Below are 15,871 nucleotides of genomic sequence, written 5' to 3'. Positions count from 1 at the left end.
TCAATATATTTTATATTGCTTCGAACAATTCTCCTGACCTTGCATCAGCAGCTCTGATGCAGAACAATAAAAGAATGATTTTGAAATACTGACCTTATGTTTATATTCAGTTTTACAATATTTCTCAGCCAATCAGATCCCTAACTTATCTCGAGCCACAGTTTATATATTTTAAATCGAGGTGGGGAACGAAGCAATAAAACAATTGCAACACAAATTTCTTCCCAGTCTTTCCCTAAATTGCTGGATAGGAGCCTTTCTAGGAGGGAGAAGCAGTGAGGGAAAAAGGAGGACAAGAATTTTTAAATATTAAAATTGGATAGTGCATTGGACTGCCAACAAGTCGTGCCACAAAGATGCTAGATCACCCTCCTCACTTCGGTTCCAATGTCCTGACTTCATCCATTATGATAAGGAAAGGTGCACAGTGAAAAATGGACACCTCTTCTGAGAAAGGCCAAAGAATAATCTGCAAACCTCGACCCTGGAGCTCACTTGTACAATGCCTTCAGATAGCTTAGAGCAGCATTCATGGAGACCCGGTTGCAAGTTAAGGCTAATTGCTCACTTAACATTTCTGTTGCTCTGATTCATCATGACCAAAGAGCAATTGAACAAATGTATTTTTGTCAGTCCTGATATCATGAGTTGAAAAATAATACTCTGCTGGTATTTACTGACGCCCAATTTTTAAAGAAGCTGCTTCTCCACAAAGTAGAATATCATTTTGACAAAGCAGCTCTTGCCAAGTTCATGTGATATATGTTTTATAACCTTTGTGGTTAAATAATTCCTGTTGAATAGAATGCTTTTATAATTCAACCTTAAATTTTACAAATTAAGAATCTATTCAGACACCAACGATGGTTCCGGGAAAGATGTCCACATGCAATTCGTGTTACTTTTGATGCACAAGTTATTTATAAACTTTTAGTAATTATTAGTCGATCTCCCATGGAGTAGCAGATGAGGAGTCAGGATTAAGTGCAGCCCTCAGGTGAAGTGGGGTGAGCGGGCGGAGGCCAGTTATACTAGGGCATGCAAATGTAATCCAATCCCCATTTTAAAGTCACACATTCTACACTTATTTTAACATGACCATTATAAATTCCTATGACCACATTTATTATGGAACTGCTTATGTAAACTTGTCAAGTTGTAATTACAGCTTCTTGCCAGTTGTCATGGTACAGGCACAGGCAGAATTCTTTCCCCCTAATAGTTAACAATACAAATGTTTAGAAAGCAGACAGAAGAGAATCGCCACTCTCCAAATGATTGGATGGTTTTACAAACCAGCCAAAAGGTCCAACCAGCTTTGGCACTGCACTGGATGTACTCTCCGTCTTGTGCCCAACTAAAGTGGTATAAGACAACCCCTTCCAAGGAGTCTCACTCCATTCACCGAGTCAGGTGACGAGATTTGGCTGGGGGGGGGAAATTTCCCTTTTTTATAGCCCCATTAGCGCCTCCGGGGGTCTACCCCGGAAGTTTGGGGTCGCTGTGCCGGTAGTGCCACGCCCCGCATCAGCGCTGTGCTCGCCGACCTCTCACCGCTTCACGCCCCGCAGGGGAAATTGGAAATTGCCCCGTGGGCGGCGAGGTTGGACATCCACTGCTTAAAGGGGAGACTGTTTGCACCGTGGGCCGCCATATTTTTCTGTCACCCGACTCTTCTGTCGGCCCAACAATGGTGGCCCTTGCCTCGACCAGACCGCCATCCTGCAGCACGGCACTCCGTTATGGGTGCCGGTTGTTGGCCCGTTCGAGGGCGTGTCTGGTGGCAGTGAAACTTTAGTTGTCACTGTTCTGTACTTCACTGCCACCTGTTGGAACAGTCTACCAGGTTCTGTGAAACAATGAATTCCACTTCCAGTCCTGTTCTATATTATTTATGTATAAACACTCTATGACAAGTTGGAATCTATGAATTGCAGAGGATGGGAAGCCAGCAAAGACACACTGGAGAAATTGAATCTAAAAGGTGACAAAATCCTGAATAAAGTTTCAGCGGCAGAAGGGAACATCGTGGTGATGGACTTAAGCAGTCTTGTTAATAGGACAGATGTAGGTTTTGAAATTCAACTCTGGATCGACCAGAATGCCAAGATTTCGCATTGCCTGGGCTTGAATTCACACTCCCCACGGGCGGGGATGAGGTGCGCATGTGCCAGTGGGGTCCCCGCAAGTTCAGAGTTTAAGGCATGCAAAGCTCATGCGCCTAAACCCAGAACTTGTGATTCTCTTGGCAGATCGCACGTCTCCGAAACTAAAGGGCCTCTGTGGGCGGAGAGCCCAGAAAATTTCCGTCAAATTCTTACGACTGATAAAAACAAGTGCAAGGCCTGCTTTTATCAGCAGAAGACTTTTAAAGCACAGAATACATTTTTTTCAATAATTTAAACATTTAAAATCCTATTAAATAAGGTAAGTTTATTTTAGACCCTTTAAAATATGTAAAATCTTTTTTAATTACATTTTTGTTTTAAGTAATTAATTAAATTCTATTTTGATTAATTTAAAATATCTAGTGTTTTTTAATGTATTTTCAGTGATTGTGTGTTTCTAGTGGTAGCTGGCCCACTTTATCCCAGTGGTGTGTACAAGGCCCAGGACCACAAGTCTCCGAACCTCCGGAACCACCAGGGACTTTCATCAAAATTTTTGCGGTCGGAGGTATCGTCCATGGGAAGCCCCCAACCGCAAATTCTGGGCCAGTGCACTATCGCCAGAGGGGAAGTCATTTAGCCAGAACAATTTTGGTGCCGAGAGAAGGCCAAAAAAGGGAAGTATCTAAATTAAGCCTTCATGTTATATGAAATCTTAACTTTATTAAACATTACTTTGCGTTCTTTGGCATCATTCAGCACAAGAATCAAAAATATATTTTCCAAATTGTTAGAAAATACTGTAGTTGAAATATATAAAATCAGTTAGCTCCTTCAAAATCAAAGTGGGATTATTTTTCTTCACCATAGTCTTCCTCATCCACAAATCAAACGAATAAATTATATCCCGTGCACGGAATGATCCATTCTACTTTTAACTATTTTTAGAATATCAGAAGAATTGACTTGAGGGAAATTGTCTACACAACAGCGAGAGAGAATTTAAAAAAATGTTTTATTTAAAGACTTGCATTTATATAACACCTTTCACGACCTCAAAACGCCCCAAAACACTTTACAGCCAATTAAGTACTTTTGAAGTGTAGTATTGTAATGTAGGACATGTGGCAGCCAAATGAATACAGCAATCAAAATAGCACCATGGAATCTTTTACATTCCTGAGAGAGCAGACAGGATCTCAGTTTAATGTCTTATATGAAAAACGGCACCTCTGACAGCACAGCAGTCCCTCAGCACTGGTTGGTCAAGTATCTGGAGTGGGACTTGAACCTACAATCTTCTGACTCAGAGGCGAGAGTGCGACTCACTGAGCCACGGCTGACACTTCATTTTAGTATTGGTTGTGGGAGGAATGTTGGTCAGGACACCAGCAGAATTTAGCTGATACAGTTCAGGGTGCACAATTTCTGAAAGACCTCAAAAGGATGCTGTCACCACAGTGAAGCAGCTACCAAGAAATGTGTTTTTTGTTAACTATAACCAATAAATTATGCTTGTTAACTAAAAATACAGATTTATATAGCATATTTCACATTTAAATATCTCAAAACACTTCACACAATGAATTATTTAAAAAGACTTGGATTTATCATCATCATCATAAGCAGTCCCTCGGAATCGAGGAAGACTTGCTTCCACTCTCAACATGAGTTCTTAGGTGGCTGAACAGTCCAATATGAGATCCACAGTCTCTGTCACAGGTGGGACAGATAGTCGTTGAGGGAAAGGGTGGGTGGGACTGGTTTGCTGCATGCTCTTTTCGCTGCCTGCGCTTGATTTCTGCATGTTCTCGGCGATGAGACTCGAGGTGCTCAGCGCCCTCCCGGATGCACTTCCTCCATTGGACTTGTATTTATATAGCACCTTTCACGACCACCGGACATCTTTACAGCCAATGAAGTACTTCTGTAGTGTAGTCACTGTTGTAATGTTGGAAACTGTGGCAGCCAATTTTGCACACAAGCCCCAAGCTCCCAGAAACAGCAATGTGATAATGATCAGATAATCTGTTTTTGTTATGTTGATTGAGTGATAAATATTGACCAGGAAACCGGGGATAACTCCCGTGCTCTTCTTCGAAATAGTGCCATAGGATCTTTTGCGTCCACGTGAGAGCAGACGGGGCTTCGGTTCAATGTCTCATCCGAAAGACGGCACCTCCAACAGTGCAGTGCTCCCTCAGCACTGCTTGGAGCGTCTGCCTAGATTTTTGTGCTCAAGTCTCTGGAGTAGGAATTGAACCCACAATCTTCTGACTCAGAGGCGAGTGTGACACTGTGACAGAAATGACTACTATATAAATGAATAAATGATATCTTGGCCATTATTGCAAAGGGGATGGAGTATAAAAGCAGGGAAGTCTTGCTACAGCTATACAAGGTATTGCTGAGGCCACACCTGGAATACTGTGTGCAGTTTTGGTTTCCATATTTACGAAAGGATATACTTGCTTTGGAGGCAGTTCAGAGAAGGTTCACTAGGTTGATTCTAGGGATGAGGGGGCTGACTTATGAGGAAAGGTTGAGTAGGTTGGGCCTCTATTCATTGGAATTCAGAAGAATGAGAGGTGATCTTATCGAAATGTATAAGACTATGAGAGGGCTTGATAAGGTGAATGCAGAGGATGTTTCCACTGATAGGGAAGACTAGAATTAGAGGGCATGATCTTAGAATAAGGGGCCGCCCATTTAAAACAGAGAAGAGGAAGAATTTTTTCTCTCAGAGGGTTGTAAATCTGTGTAATTCGCTGCCTCAGAGAGCTGTGGAAGCTGGAACATTGAATAAATTTAAGACAGAAATAGACAGTTTTTTTTTAAACGATAAGGGGTTATGGGGAGCGGGCGGGGAAGTGGAGCTGAGTCCATGATCAGATCAGCCATGATCTTATTGAATGGTGGAGCAGGCTCGAGGGGCCACATGGCCTACTCCTGTTCCTATTTCTTATGTTCTTATAATACTTTCATGAGACATTGCTCCCCCACTATTTTAATCGAAATGGTTCTTAAACCAGTTAATTCCATTAGAATAGAGAAATGTGTGACAACACTTTAAGCATTTGCTCATTATTATGTACGCAAATGGAGCAATTCTGCACGAACAGCGCCCCAAAAACAGGAGATAAATGAGCATCCTCTTTCCTTTTAGTACTGGTTGAGGGAGGAATGTTGGTCAGGACACCAGGAGCATCTAGTTAAACATCTTCAAACAATATCAGTAATTTTCTCCTCTTTCTATGCATTTTGGGGGGAAGGGGGGTGTTGCTTTCTCTTTGTGTGTCAGAAGTTAAGTGTCTGGGAGGGGTCTCCAAATGTGATTATTTCCCTTGTGTCTTTTGTGTGCATGGGGCTTCCATGTGTGCGTGTATTGTGTTTGAGATGGTGCTCTCTTTCTATGTATGATTGTGTCTCCCTGTCTTGTATGTTGGGGGGAGGGGTTTGTTTGGCTATCTCTTTCTCCTCTTTTATCCAGGTAAGCACAAGGTCACCAGAACATCCACAGGCACTTCCCTTAAAACACAGGCAAGGTTAATAAATATGCACGTGAGTATTTTTTTTTAAATCAGAATTTGGATTAATTAAGCTGTTAATGCCATGCAAGGCCACTTCACTGCATTTAGAATGCTTGTATTTCCTTCCTTGCTCTGCGTTTGGTGAGGGAGTGGGCTCGGTGTCCCCCTCCACACTGTGCGTTGGGTGTTTTCGTGATCGCTGTCTACCTCCCTCCACCCAGCGGGAGACAGCAAGGTGATTGCTCAGCACGTGTTGGGAAGAGTTAGCTGTCTCTCGCTCCTGTAAGTGGGTTTGGGGTGAGGTGTTGCTCACTGTGTCTTCCTCCTCACTGTATTAGAGGGCGCAGCGTGCGACGGCCCGGCCCAGAAATCAGCGCGGTCCCGGCCTACAAGACCATCAACAGGCCGGGGCCACTGGAGGGAGCAGTGTGCGGCGGCATACCACTGCAAGGAGCTGCGCGTGCTGCTGCAGGAGGATGATGGCTGCAAAGCCAGGTCGCTGATTGCAGTGCGGACAGGCACAGCAGGAGCGGCAAGAATTTGTAGATGGAAGTGACCGGGGCCCAGGAGAGGTGCGAGTCTGGGGTCCAAAAGAGGAGAGGGCCCAGGGGCAGCCACACTGCGATATGTGTGCACGCTCGGTCTGTGCAGCAGAGCTGGTCTCCAGTTCGTCTTGGTTAATCCTTGCCACTGGACTAAGGCCTAGCTCTGTCAAGCCCATGTGGTGGCTGGTGTGCAACGGCCACCACACGTTAAAAAAATCCAAACACAGACATCTTCCACCCTCCAAGATGTAGTTTGGGATCAGGAATATTAGGTCCTTCATTGTAAGACCTGTGAACTCATCCCTTTTTGGCGTGGAAGCAAGTCACCCTCGCTTCAAGGTACTGCCTATGATGAAGAATTAGATGTGTAGTACCTGTCTGTCTCCTCAGAGAGGGTCAGCATGGATGATATCTATTTCTCCCTCCTCAGTGTCAATATTAGCATGTACGATGTGTGTCTTACAGTAGTGTTGTACTACGTGCACAGTGCAAGAGTTGCAGTGTGTGGAATTTGTCTGCCTACTTTACTGTACAAGGATTGTGTCTGGTATTTCTCTCTCCCTCACATTTTGGTGGGGATATTTCTCACTGCTTGTGTCTGGGATGGGATACTTCTCTCCCCTTGTGAAAGCTGAGGAATTTCTCACTGTTGGTTGGGACAATTCCTCTCCTTACTGTCTAATCAGGGCAGTTCTCTTACCGTGTCAGGGTAGGGCCTCTCACTCTCCCTTTGTGTCTGGGTTCAGGTATCTCTGCGGGTGGGGGATATTCTCTCTCTGGGTGCTTCTCTCTCTCTCTCTCTCTCTCTCTCCCTCTCGCTCTCTAGGTCTTGTTCTCGGTGTTTTTCTCTCTTTCTGGGTCTTTCTCCCTCCCTGAGGGTTTCTCTCTTTCTCTCCGTCCCTCTGGATGTTTCTCTCTCTGGGTCTGTCTTTCTCTTTCTCTTGCTCTCTTTCTCTTTCTCTCTGTCTGTCTGTCTGGATGTTTTTCTCTCTCGCTCGATGTTTCGCGCGCGCGCGCTCTCTCTCTCTCTCTCTCTCTCTGGGTGTTTGTTTGTTTGTTTCTCTCTCCTCACCGTTATGTTCAGGTCATCGAAACGCTCACAGCCCAGGTACCAGCCATCGTCTGAATCCTCCAACTCAGCGCCAGCAGCCACACATTGGACGACCGCCATCCCAACTCCAGGTCTCCGGGGCCCGCCCAAACTCGTCCCCTGGCCCTGCCCAAACTCCCCTGGCCCCGCCCCCGGGCCCCGCCCAAACTCGTCCCCTGGCCCCGCCCCCGGGCCCCGCCCAAACTCCTCCCTCGGGCCCCGCCCGATTTGTAAATGCCAGAAGCAGATCAGAATGGAAGATATTCTTAAGAAAAAATCAAAGATCTAGGACCAGAGGACATGATGTGCAATGTATAATCAACATTAAATAGTTTCTTCTTATGGTTTTGATCATAATTTAATGAAGCTCAATGTTTATTGGGTAAAGGCTCTTGACAAGGAACTCGAAAGATTTCTGTTGTTGGATAGTGTAAAATAGCATTAGTTTCTTTGGGTGGGAGAGTTATTGTTTTTAGTTTAGTAATACTGTCAGCTCTGTGCAATTATATTAGTTATTTATCCTTTCCAAACATTTATCTCAAAAAAACCTCTGCTAAAGCAGAAGTTCAGTTGCCCTTCTCTCTGTCAGTCATTCACTTTTCTATAACGTCTCTTCCTCTACCGTTGTTCACATTTAAAAAAAGAACCCGGATTATCTTTCAACTCCAGCCAAACTTTTAAAACTCTGTGGAGTTATGAACTCTTTAAACACACAGACCCTTTTTTAAATAGCTTCCTTTTTAAAAAAAAACTAATTTTGAGTCTTGACCTCCGATCAGCCAATTCCCAAATGTTTGCTTGTTGTTGGCAAAGAATCTGCCATCTTCCCTGCCCCCACTTGGGTGGGAAGTGAGCAAATGTGTTGACTCCCTGAGAGATTTTGTATCACTGTCACTCATCTAGGGCTGGGGCTGGGGCTGGGGCTGATCACTTTGGAATCATCGAATGGTTACAGCACAGAAGGAGGCCATTCAGTCTGCCAAGCCCATGCTGACACTCTGCAAGAGCGCATCAGCTAGTCCCACTCCCCGCCCTTTTCCCATAGCCCTGCAATTTTTTATCCTTCAGGTACTTATCCAATTCCCTTTTGATATCCACAATTGAATCTCTCTCCACCACCCTTTCAGGCAGTGTATTCCAGATCCTAACCACTCGCTGTGTAAAAAGGTTTTTCCTCATGTCGCCTTTGGTTCTACTGCCAATCACCTTAAATTTGTTTCCTTCTCATTGCAGTGCCCCTGAAATCCTCAACTCGGTCCTCCTTCGCATAGCTGGGGGAGGACCTTTCCCTCTGGCGAACTGTCACCAGCTTTCCCTGCCACCAGTACCTGCTCCTGCGTACTTGTACAAGGTGCATTACCATGTGCAGACCCCTCCCCCTCACTCTCTAACCCAAGTGTGATGCCAATATCTGTGCTTGAGAGTGAAATAGTACATGATGAAGCCTCCTCAGTAAAATTCTCCTCCTCTGAGATGTCTTCTTTGGAGGGTGGGGGTTGGCGACTCTGGCTGTTGAGCAGGACCTGGAGTTAAGAGGAAAAAAGAAGAATTAGGATGGCATTGGGAGACTACACAGTTGCAGATGACATGCATCACAATATAATTTGATGTAACCAAGCTGGCTTAATGTGCATTTTGCAGTGCTTAATAAACGGGCACAAGTAATTGTCCGAGATCCTGTTCAGTGAAGCCCCCAGCCACAACTAGCCTGATGCGCACTGCTGTGGCAGGCTAGCAAATTTCTGTGGCTTGCTAATTCAGCTGGCTCAGGATCATGAGGTCCTGCCTGGTTTTGCACCCATGATTATTATCTGAATGGTGACAGATTAGGAAAAGGGGAGGTGCAACGAGACCTGGGAGTCATGGCCCATTGAAAGTTGGCATACAGATACAGCAGGTGGTGAAGAAGGCAAAAGGCATGTTGGCCTCCATAGCGAGAGGATTTGAGTATAGGAGCAGGGAGGTCTTACTGCAGTTGTACAGGGCCTTTGTGAGGCCACACCTTGAATATTGTGTACAGTTTTGGTCTCCTAATCTGAGGAAGGACATTCTTGCAATTGAGGCAGTGCAGTGAAGGTTCACCAGACTGATTCCCGGGATGGCAGGACTGACATATGAAGAAAGAATGGATCGACTATGCTTATATTCACTGGAATTTAGAAGAATGAGAGGGGATCTCATAGAGACATAAAATTCTGATGGGATTGGACAGGTTAGATGCAGGAAGAATGTTCCCGATGTTGGGGAAGTCCAGAACCAGGGTCACAGTCTAAGGATAAGGAGTAAGCCATTTAGGACTGAGATGAGGAAAAACTTCTTCACGCAGAGAATTGTGAACCTGTGGAATTCTCTACCACAGAAAATTGTTGAGGCCAGTTCGTTAGATATATTCAAAAGGGAGTTAGATGTAGCCCTTACGGCTAAAGGGATCAAGGGGTATGGAGAGAAAGCAGGAATGGGGTACTGAAGTTGCATGATCAGCCATGGTCATATTGAATGGTGGTGCAGGCTTGAAGGGCCGAATGGCCTACTCCTGCACCTATTTTCTATGTTTCTATGTTTCTATGGGCTGTTTTGTCCTGCAGAATGATAGTGCGAGAGTTAGTGAGTGGCTACTAAAAAGGAGAGTGTATATATGTGGGGCTTGTGCTGATAGTACATCTAGAGAGACGAAGCCAGATCCAAACAGGATGGTGTAATGTTGAATGGAAAGCAAGTGTCTGGAGTATGAAGTGAGGAAGGAATCCTGAGAGAAATTGGTGATTGTGCAAAGGCTAGCTATTGAGAAAAATGGCACTAGTCGCTGGTGTGTAGGGAGCAAGGATGTGTGTTTGTAATGAAAATGAGAAGTGGTGTGGTGTGGCCTTTTATTGGATGGTGAAAGAAGTGATAGAGGGAATGGAATTGTTGAGAGCTCTGGGGAAGGGTGTCAAGGACTGCTGCCTTGTGTTATTGATAGAGAGGGATACATGGAGAGCAGTACTCCTCTTGCTATTCTAGTGAAGTAATTGAAGGGCTGCTTGCATTGTATGCAGGTCCTGGGGTTGATGTCTTATAGCTAATGATCTCTGAAATCTCTCAGTTGGATAGCATGCTTGACAACGCTCCAGGCATGGCTGGGAAACAGAAGTTCCCTCCTTGCCCTCATCTCTTCCACAAACACCTCCAGAGAGGCTTATGAGAATCTGGAGTTACTAACTAATAATTCGAAGTCTTTATCCAACCCAGGCTAATAAACAAAACTTCGGGCCACTGCTTTCATGCCCTCCTCAGCAGGGCCGGTCCGCCCGATGACTTCCTCGGCCATGAAGTTCCGTAAAGCCTTTGGCCCATAGTGCACTGGGAATGACTTCTCTCAGGCTCCAATTTAGACATTCCTGCTCACATGATAATTTGTGCCGACGATGATGTAAAGGCTATATCTCCTTGTCTAAATGCTCCTGATCTTCAGACCACCCTTGCAGGGTGTGCTTATAGGCTCGCTGTCATGTGGCATCTTTCTGTGTGTGCTTTGCAACAACAGCGGCAGTACTTGAAAGTCCTCATTAACGACATCTAGAATAAAGATTGACCGCTCGCAGCCAATTTCAGAATCTTCATGAGGCAACCTTGAAAGGGCATCCGCCACTGCATTCTGCTTTGATGTACGATACTCGATTCTGTAATCGTACTGAGACAATAAAATAGCCCATCTTTGCATCCTGGAAGCCGTCATAGATGGAACTGTCGTCTTTGGGCCTAAGATAGCTAGTAACGGTTTGTGATCAGTTACTAGCGTGAATTGGCATCCCAAAAGAAACTGGTGAAACTTTTTAACAGCAAGTATAATTGCCAAAGCCCCTTTCTCTATCTGGGCATAATTTTGTTCGCTTTCATGGATCATACGTGATACAAAGGCAACCGTTTTTTCCTGCCCTTCATTCATAACATTGCTGATCACTGCTCCCTCACCATACCCAGAGGCATCACATGCTAGTCTTAGTTCACGAGTCAGATTATAATGGATGAGAAGAGCACTACTGCTCAAGTATCGCTTGCATTTGTCGTATGCACTCTATTGCTCTTTGTGCCATATCCAACGCACATCTTTCTTTAATAAATATTGGAGTGGTGCGAGCAACATCGCTAGTACAGGAAGGATCATAATTCAATAATGTGTTTTGGTTCCGGGGCTATCATGATGGGTTGTACTTTCTCCTTAACCAGTTGGAGACCATTTTCATCTACCCGCAATCCCAGATAATCCACCTCACGCCATAATAAGGCAGAGTTACTCCTTTTCAGCTTCAGATTATGGTCATTGAACTGTCTGAATACTTCTTCTAAGATTTCCAGGTTTTCATTCTCTATGCCGGTGGCTATCAGCACATCACCTTGATTGCACAAACAGTGATTTATTCCCTGTAAGATCTGATCCATGGTAGCTTGAAATATCTTTGGTGAGGACTTGATACCACAGGGTAACTTGATGAATGAATATAAACCTGTGTGTGAGTTGACTGTCAGATACTGCTGACGATCCTTGTCAATGTTGAGTTGAGTATAGTCGTGGGAAAGATCCAGTTTTGTGAAGACTTTGGCTCCCACCAGTTCTGCATACAGGTCCCGTGATGTCGGTAGAGGGAACTGTTTATCATCAACTGCTCGAATCAAGGTATTTTTATAGTCCCCACAGTTGTAGTCTGCCTTCGGAACTGCAACTAACAGAGTGGCCTAGTCACTCCTATCAGTCTTCAACAAAACTCAGTTTTTCTCCAATTTTTCAAGCTCCTGTTCAACCTGCAATTTTAATGCATATGGTACCGGCCTTGGTCTACAAAAATAGGTTTAACATCTGACTTAATCCGAATATTTGCATGGTATCCCTTCATGCCCTCATATGAGTCCTGAAACATGTTGGCATATTTCTCCAGTAGAGTATCTAACCATTTCTGTATTACAGACACTGTAACAATCCAAATGAATCACTCGTAGCCAATTTTTGCCCATGAGTGTTGGCTGATTGACGTATTTCACTATAATAACAGGTAATCTTTCTTGTTGCCCCTGGTATTGTACTACACACTCCATTTGACCAAGCATCTGTAGTTTTTCCTCTGAATATGTTTTCAGCTTTACTGGGTTTGCTTTTAGCCGTATGGTCTTAAAATTCTTGTAATACACATCCTGACTCATTATTGAGCGATCAGCCACTGTATCTATTGTCATATTAATCCATTGATTATTAGTGCTAACGTTTTGAAATCCTGACTTAATGAATGTATTGCCTTGCCCCTCACTGCATATACCCCGGATACATCAAAACCTATATAGTTCTGATCGGTTTCCACCCAGTGAAGTCTCGATTATTGTTGGGCCTGTCCTTTGATTTACATGCGGCTGCAATGTGTTCCCTTACTTGGCACCGGTAGCATCTTGCAACTGACACTGTTGTGCGGTATGGTTGCCATTACACCTATAATATCTATTCTTCTTGGTTTAAATTACAGGCAACAGGCACAGACTCCTGTGTTAATAAGGTATTTTCTGTGGTGAGGGAGTTGCTTTGTAAATTCCAAATTCAGGTAAGTCGATTGGAGGGTGGAGAGTCCGGGGCAGGAGAGCCTAAAATTTCCTTGCCTGATCCTGTCCTCACCTGACAACAACACACACACATTGTGAATCAAAGTTGCCCATCATACCTGTGTGACTACTCTAATTCCTTTTCCTCTACATTATTATTTTTCCTCTTCTAGTAATTGTCTTCTTTTCTCCAATGATATTATCGGAGTCTAATTTTTTTTAAACTGAGAATTTTACTCTCTACAGCACAAACTTTGGCCCCACTTATTTATTAAAGCAGGGATGCCCAACCTACGGTGCTCAATCTTTGACACTTGACTGCCTTCATTATTTAAAGAGTAAACCAACAAATGGGGACAATTTAATCTGTTTGCTATTTGTGGCAAAATTCTAAAGGTTTCTTTATACATTTGTTTAGAATTTCACTGTAAATAGTGAACAGAAGAAATCTTCCCTCAAGGTTACCTCTTTAAAATTGTCAATATTCAATAGAGTACTCGGATATGGGTTTACGTTTTTCTCCGAAATTACTGTATTTTGTCTGTGTTTGGAAGACGAGATGTGGTCGGCTGTGTAAACAGAAACCCCATATTGACATGTGAATATGATAAACCCCATTATATCTGGAACAAATTTTCCCAAATTCACATTGCAGCTGTGCATATTGGGAATGGCAATTGAAGCACTGCAACTATACATCTTGCGGCCTTGCAGAGATAGCTATAAACTTAATATCAGCATCCTTTTTTGCTCCTGAATGCATTTGTGGTTGGATCTCGAGGAAAAAATCCTTGCATTGTATTCATCAAATGAATTATGCATCAAGTCAGAAAGGTAGTCATGCTCAGAAGCTGTTGTCTGAGGCACTTTCTGCTCCATATTTTCTCCCTTTCCCTTCTCTTTAATTTCAGAGAAGTTACTCAAATCTGTTTAGTTCTGCAAAATAATCACTGCCTTTAGGCAACTTGGTTGAAGCCAAATGGTCCCTCATGCCATGCTACATTCTAGTCAATGGTCACTGATGGTCATTGGATGGACACAGAGGCTGACCTCATGGACGTCCAGAAGGCATTTGACAAGGTGCCACATAAAAAGTTACTGCACAAGATAAAAGTTCATGGGGTTGGGGGTAATATATTACCGTGGATAGAGGATTGGCTAACTAACAAAGAACAGAGAGTCGGGATAAATGGTTCATTCTCTGGTTGGCAACCAGTAACTAGTGGGGTGCCACAGGGATCAGTGCTGGGACCCCAACTATTTACAATCTATATTAATGACTTGGAAGAAGGACTGAGTGTAACGTAGCCAAATTTGCTGACGATACAAAGATGGGAGGAAAAGCAATGTGTGAGGAGGACACAAAAAATCTGTAAAAGGACATAGACAGGCTAAGTGAGTGAGCAAATATTTGGCAGATGGAGTATAATGTTGGAAAGTGTGAGGTCATGTACTTTGGCAGAAAAAAAATCAAAGAGCAAATTATTATTTAAATGGAGAAAGATTGCAAAGTGCCGCAGTACAGCGGGACCTGGGGGTACTTGTGCATGAAACGCAAAAGGATAGTATGCAGGTACAGCAAGTGATCAGGAAGGCCAATGGTATCTTGACCTTTATTGCAAAGGGGATGGAGTATAAAAGCAGGGAAGTCTTGTTACAGCTATATAAGGTATTGGTGAGGCCACACCTGGAATACTGTGTGCAGTTTTGGGTTCTATATTTACGAAAGGATATACTTGCTTTGGAGGCAGTTCAGAGAAGGTTCACTAGGTCGATTCCGGGGATGAGGGGTTGACTTATGAGGAAAGGTTAGTAGATTGGACCTCTACTCATTGGAATTCAGAAGAATGAGAGATAATCTTATCGAAACGTATAAGATTATGAGGGGGCTTGACAAGGTGGATGCAGAGAGGATGTTTCCACTGATAGGGGAGACTAGAACTAGAGGGCATGATCTTAGAAAAAGGGGCTGCCCATTTAAAACAGAGATGAGGAGAAATTTCTTCTCTCAGAGGGTTGTAAATCTTTGGAATTCGCTGCCTCAGAGAGCTGTGGAAGCTGGGACATTGAATAAATTTAAGACAGAAATAGACAGTTTCTTAAATGATAAAGGGATAAGGGGATATTATGGGGAGTGGGCGAGGAAGTGGAGCTGAGTCCATGATCAGATCAGCCATGATCTTATTGAATGGTGGAGCAGGCTCGACGGGCCGTATGGCCTACTCCTGTTCCTATTTCTTATGTTCTTATGTTCTTATGACAGCCCTCGCTAGGATACCATGGCAATAAGAACATAACATAAGAATTAGGAGCAGGAGTAGGCCATTTAGCCCCTCGAGTCTACTCCGCCATTCAATGAGATCATGGCTGATCTTCTACCTCAACTCCTCTTTCCTGCACTAACCCCATATCCCTTGATGCCCTTAATATCCAATGTTATGTAATAGAGTGTTTTGGAGTTAGCCAACATCTTACCAAAGCTGGGGATATGTTCGCATAAGCTTTTAAAGGTAATAATATAGCACTAATGGGAGGCTGCTTGACCAAAACCCTTTCCTTTAGAAATGTATATTGGTAAAAGTAGGATAATTTGCTTGAAACAGTCTGCTGTTTGGAGATAACTTGAATTACTGTCAGTCTGTTACCTTAATTACAACAAACTGTAGTAAAAGAACTCAGAATCGTACCCTCACTCATGAAATCACTTGTGCAGCAAGATTTCCAGAAAAGCGAAGCTAAGAAACACTGCTATATCTCATTAATTAACTCTAATATTTAGGGTAAAATAACTCTTGCTCCGTTGTGGCAAATGTGAAAAAATCCATCTCTTTCAATATCTAATTAATATTTTAAGAAAATACTCTTGTTGGCAAATTATTGATCTTGCCAAGGATTTATTATCTTAGTTATTCTTAACTATAACTGACAGCTAATGACTATGGTTATGAGATATGTTCAAAGTGCGATTCAAAGGATGACCTACAGATCATCTGGGAAGGTGAATACATCAATCTACTCTTTTGTCATTTAGCAGAT

At 43.5% G+C, this 15,871-nt stretch overlaps 1 protein-coding gene across 2 annotated transcripts in view; it reads right to left on the bottom strand.

Moving 5' to 3' along the window:
- asz1 (ankyrin repeat, SAM and basic leucine zipper domain containing 1) overlaps positions 1–7,413 on the bottom strand; it is a 129,009-nt gene extending 121,596 nt beyond the window's left edge. The window contains exon 1 of one of the 2 annotated variants that reach the window (XM_070901617.1): positions 7,256–7,413. In XM_070901617.1, the coding sequence (XP_070757718.1) occupies positions 7,256–7,354 (99 nt within the window). In that variant the 5' untranslated portion in view covers positions 7,355–7,413. Of the gene's footprint in view, positions 1–6,883; positions 7,223–7,255 lie in introns of those variants that run through there. The other variant, XM_070901618.1, reaches the window with a different exon arrangement.
- Positions 7,414–15,871: the final 8,458 nt, after the last annotated feature.

This window comes from Pristiophorus japonicus, chromosome 15, assembly GCF_044704955.1.
Source record: "Pristiophorus japonicus isolate sPriJap1 chromosome 15, sPriJap1.hap1, whole genome shotgun sequence".
Taxonomy (NCBI): Eukaryota; Metazoa; Chordata; class Chondrichthyes; family Pristiophoridae; genus Pristiophorus; species Pristiophorus japonicus.
The sequence above is the reverse complement of the archived record's forward strand: the minus strand, read 5'-3'. Positions and strand labels throughout refer to the sequence as shown.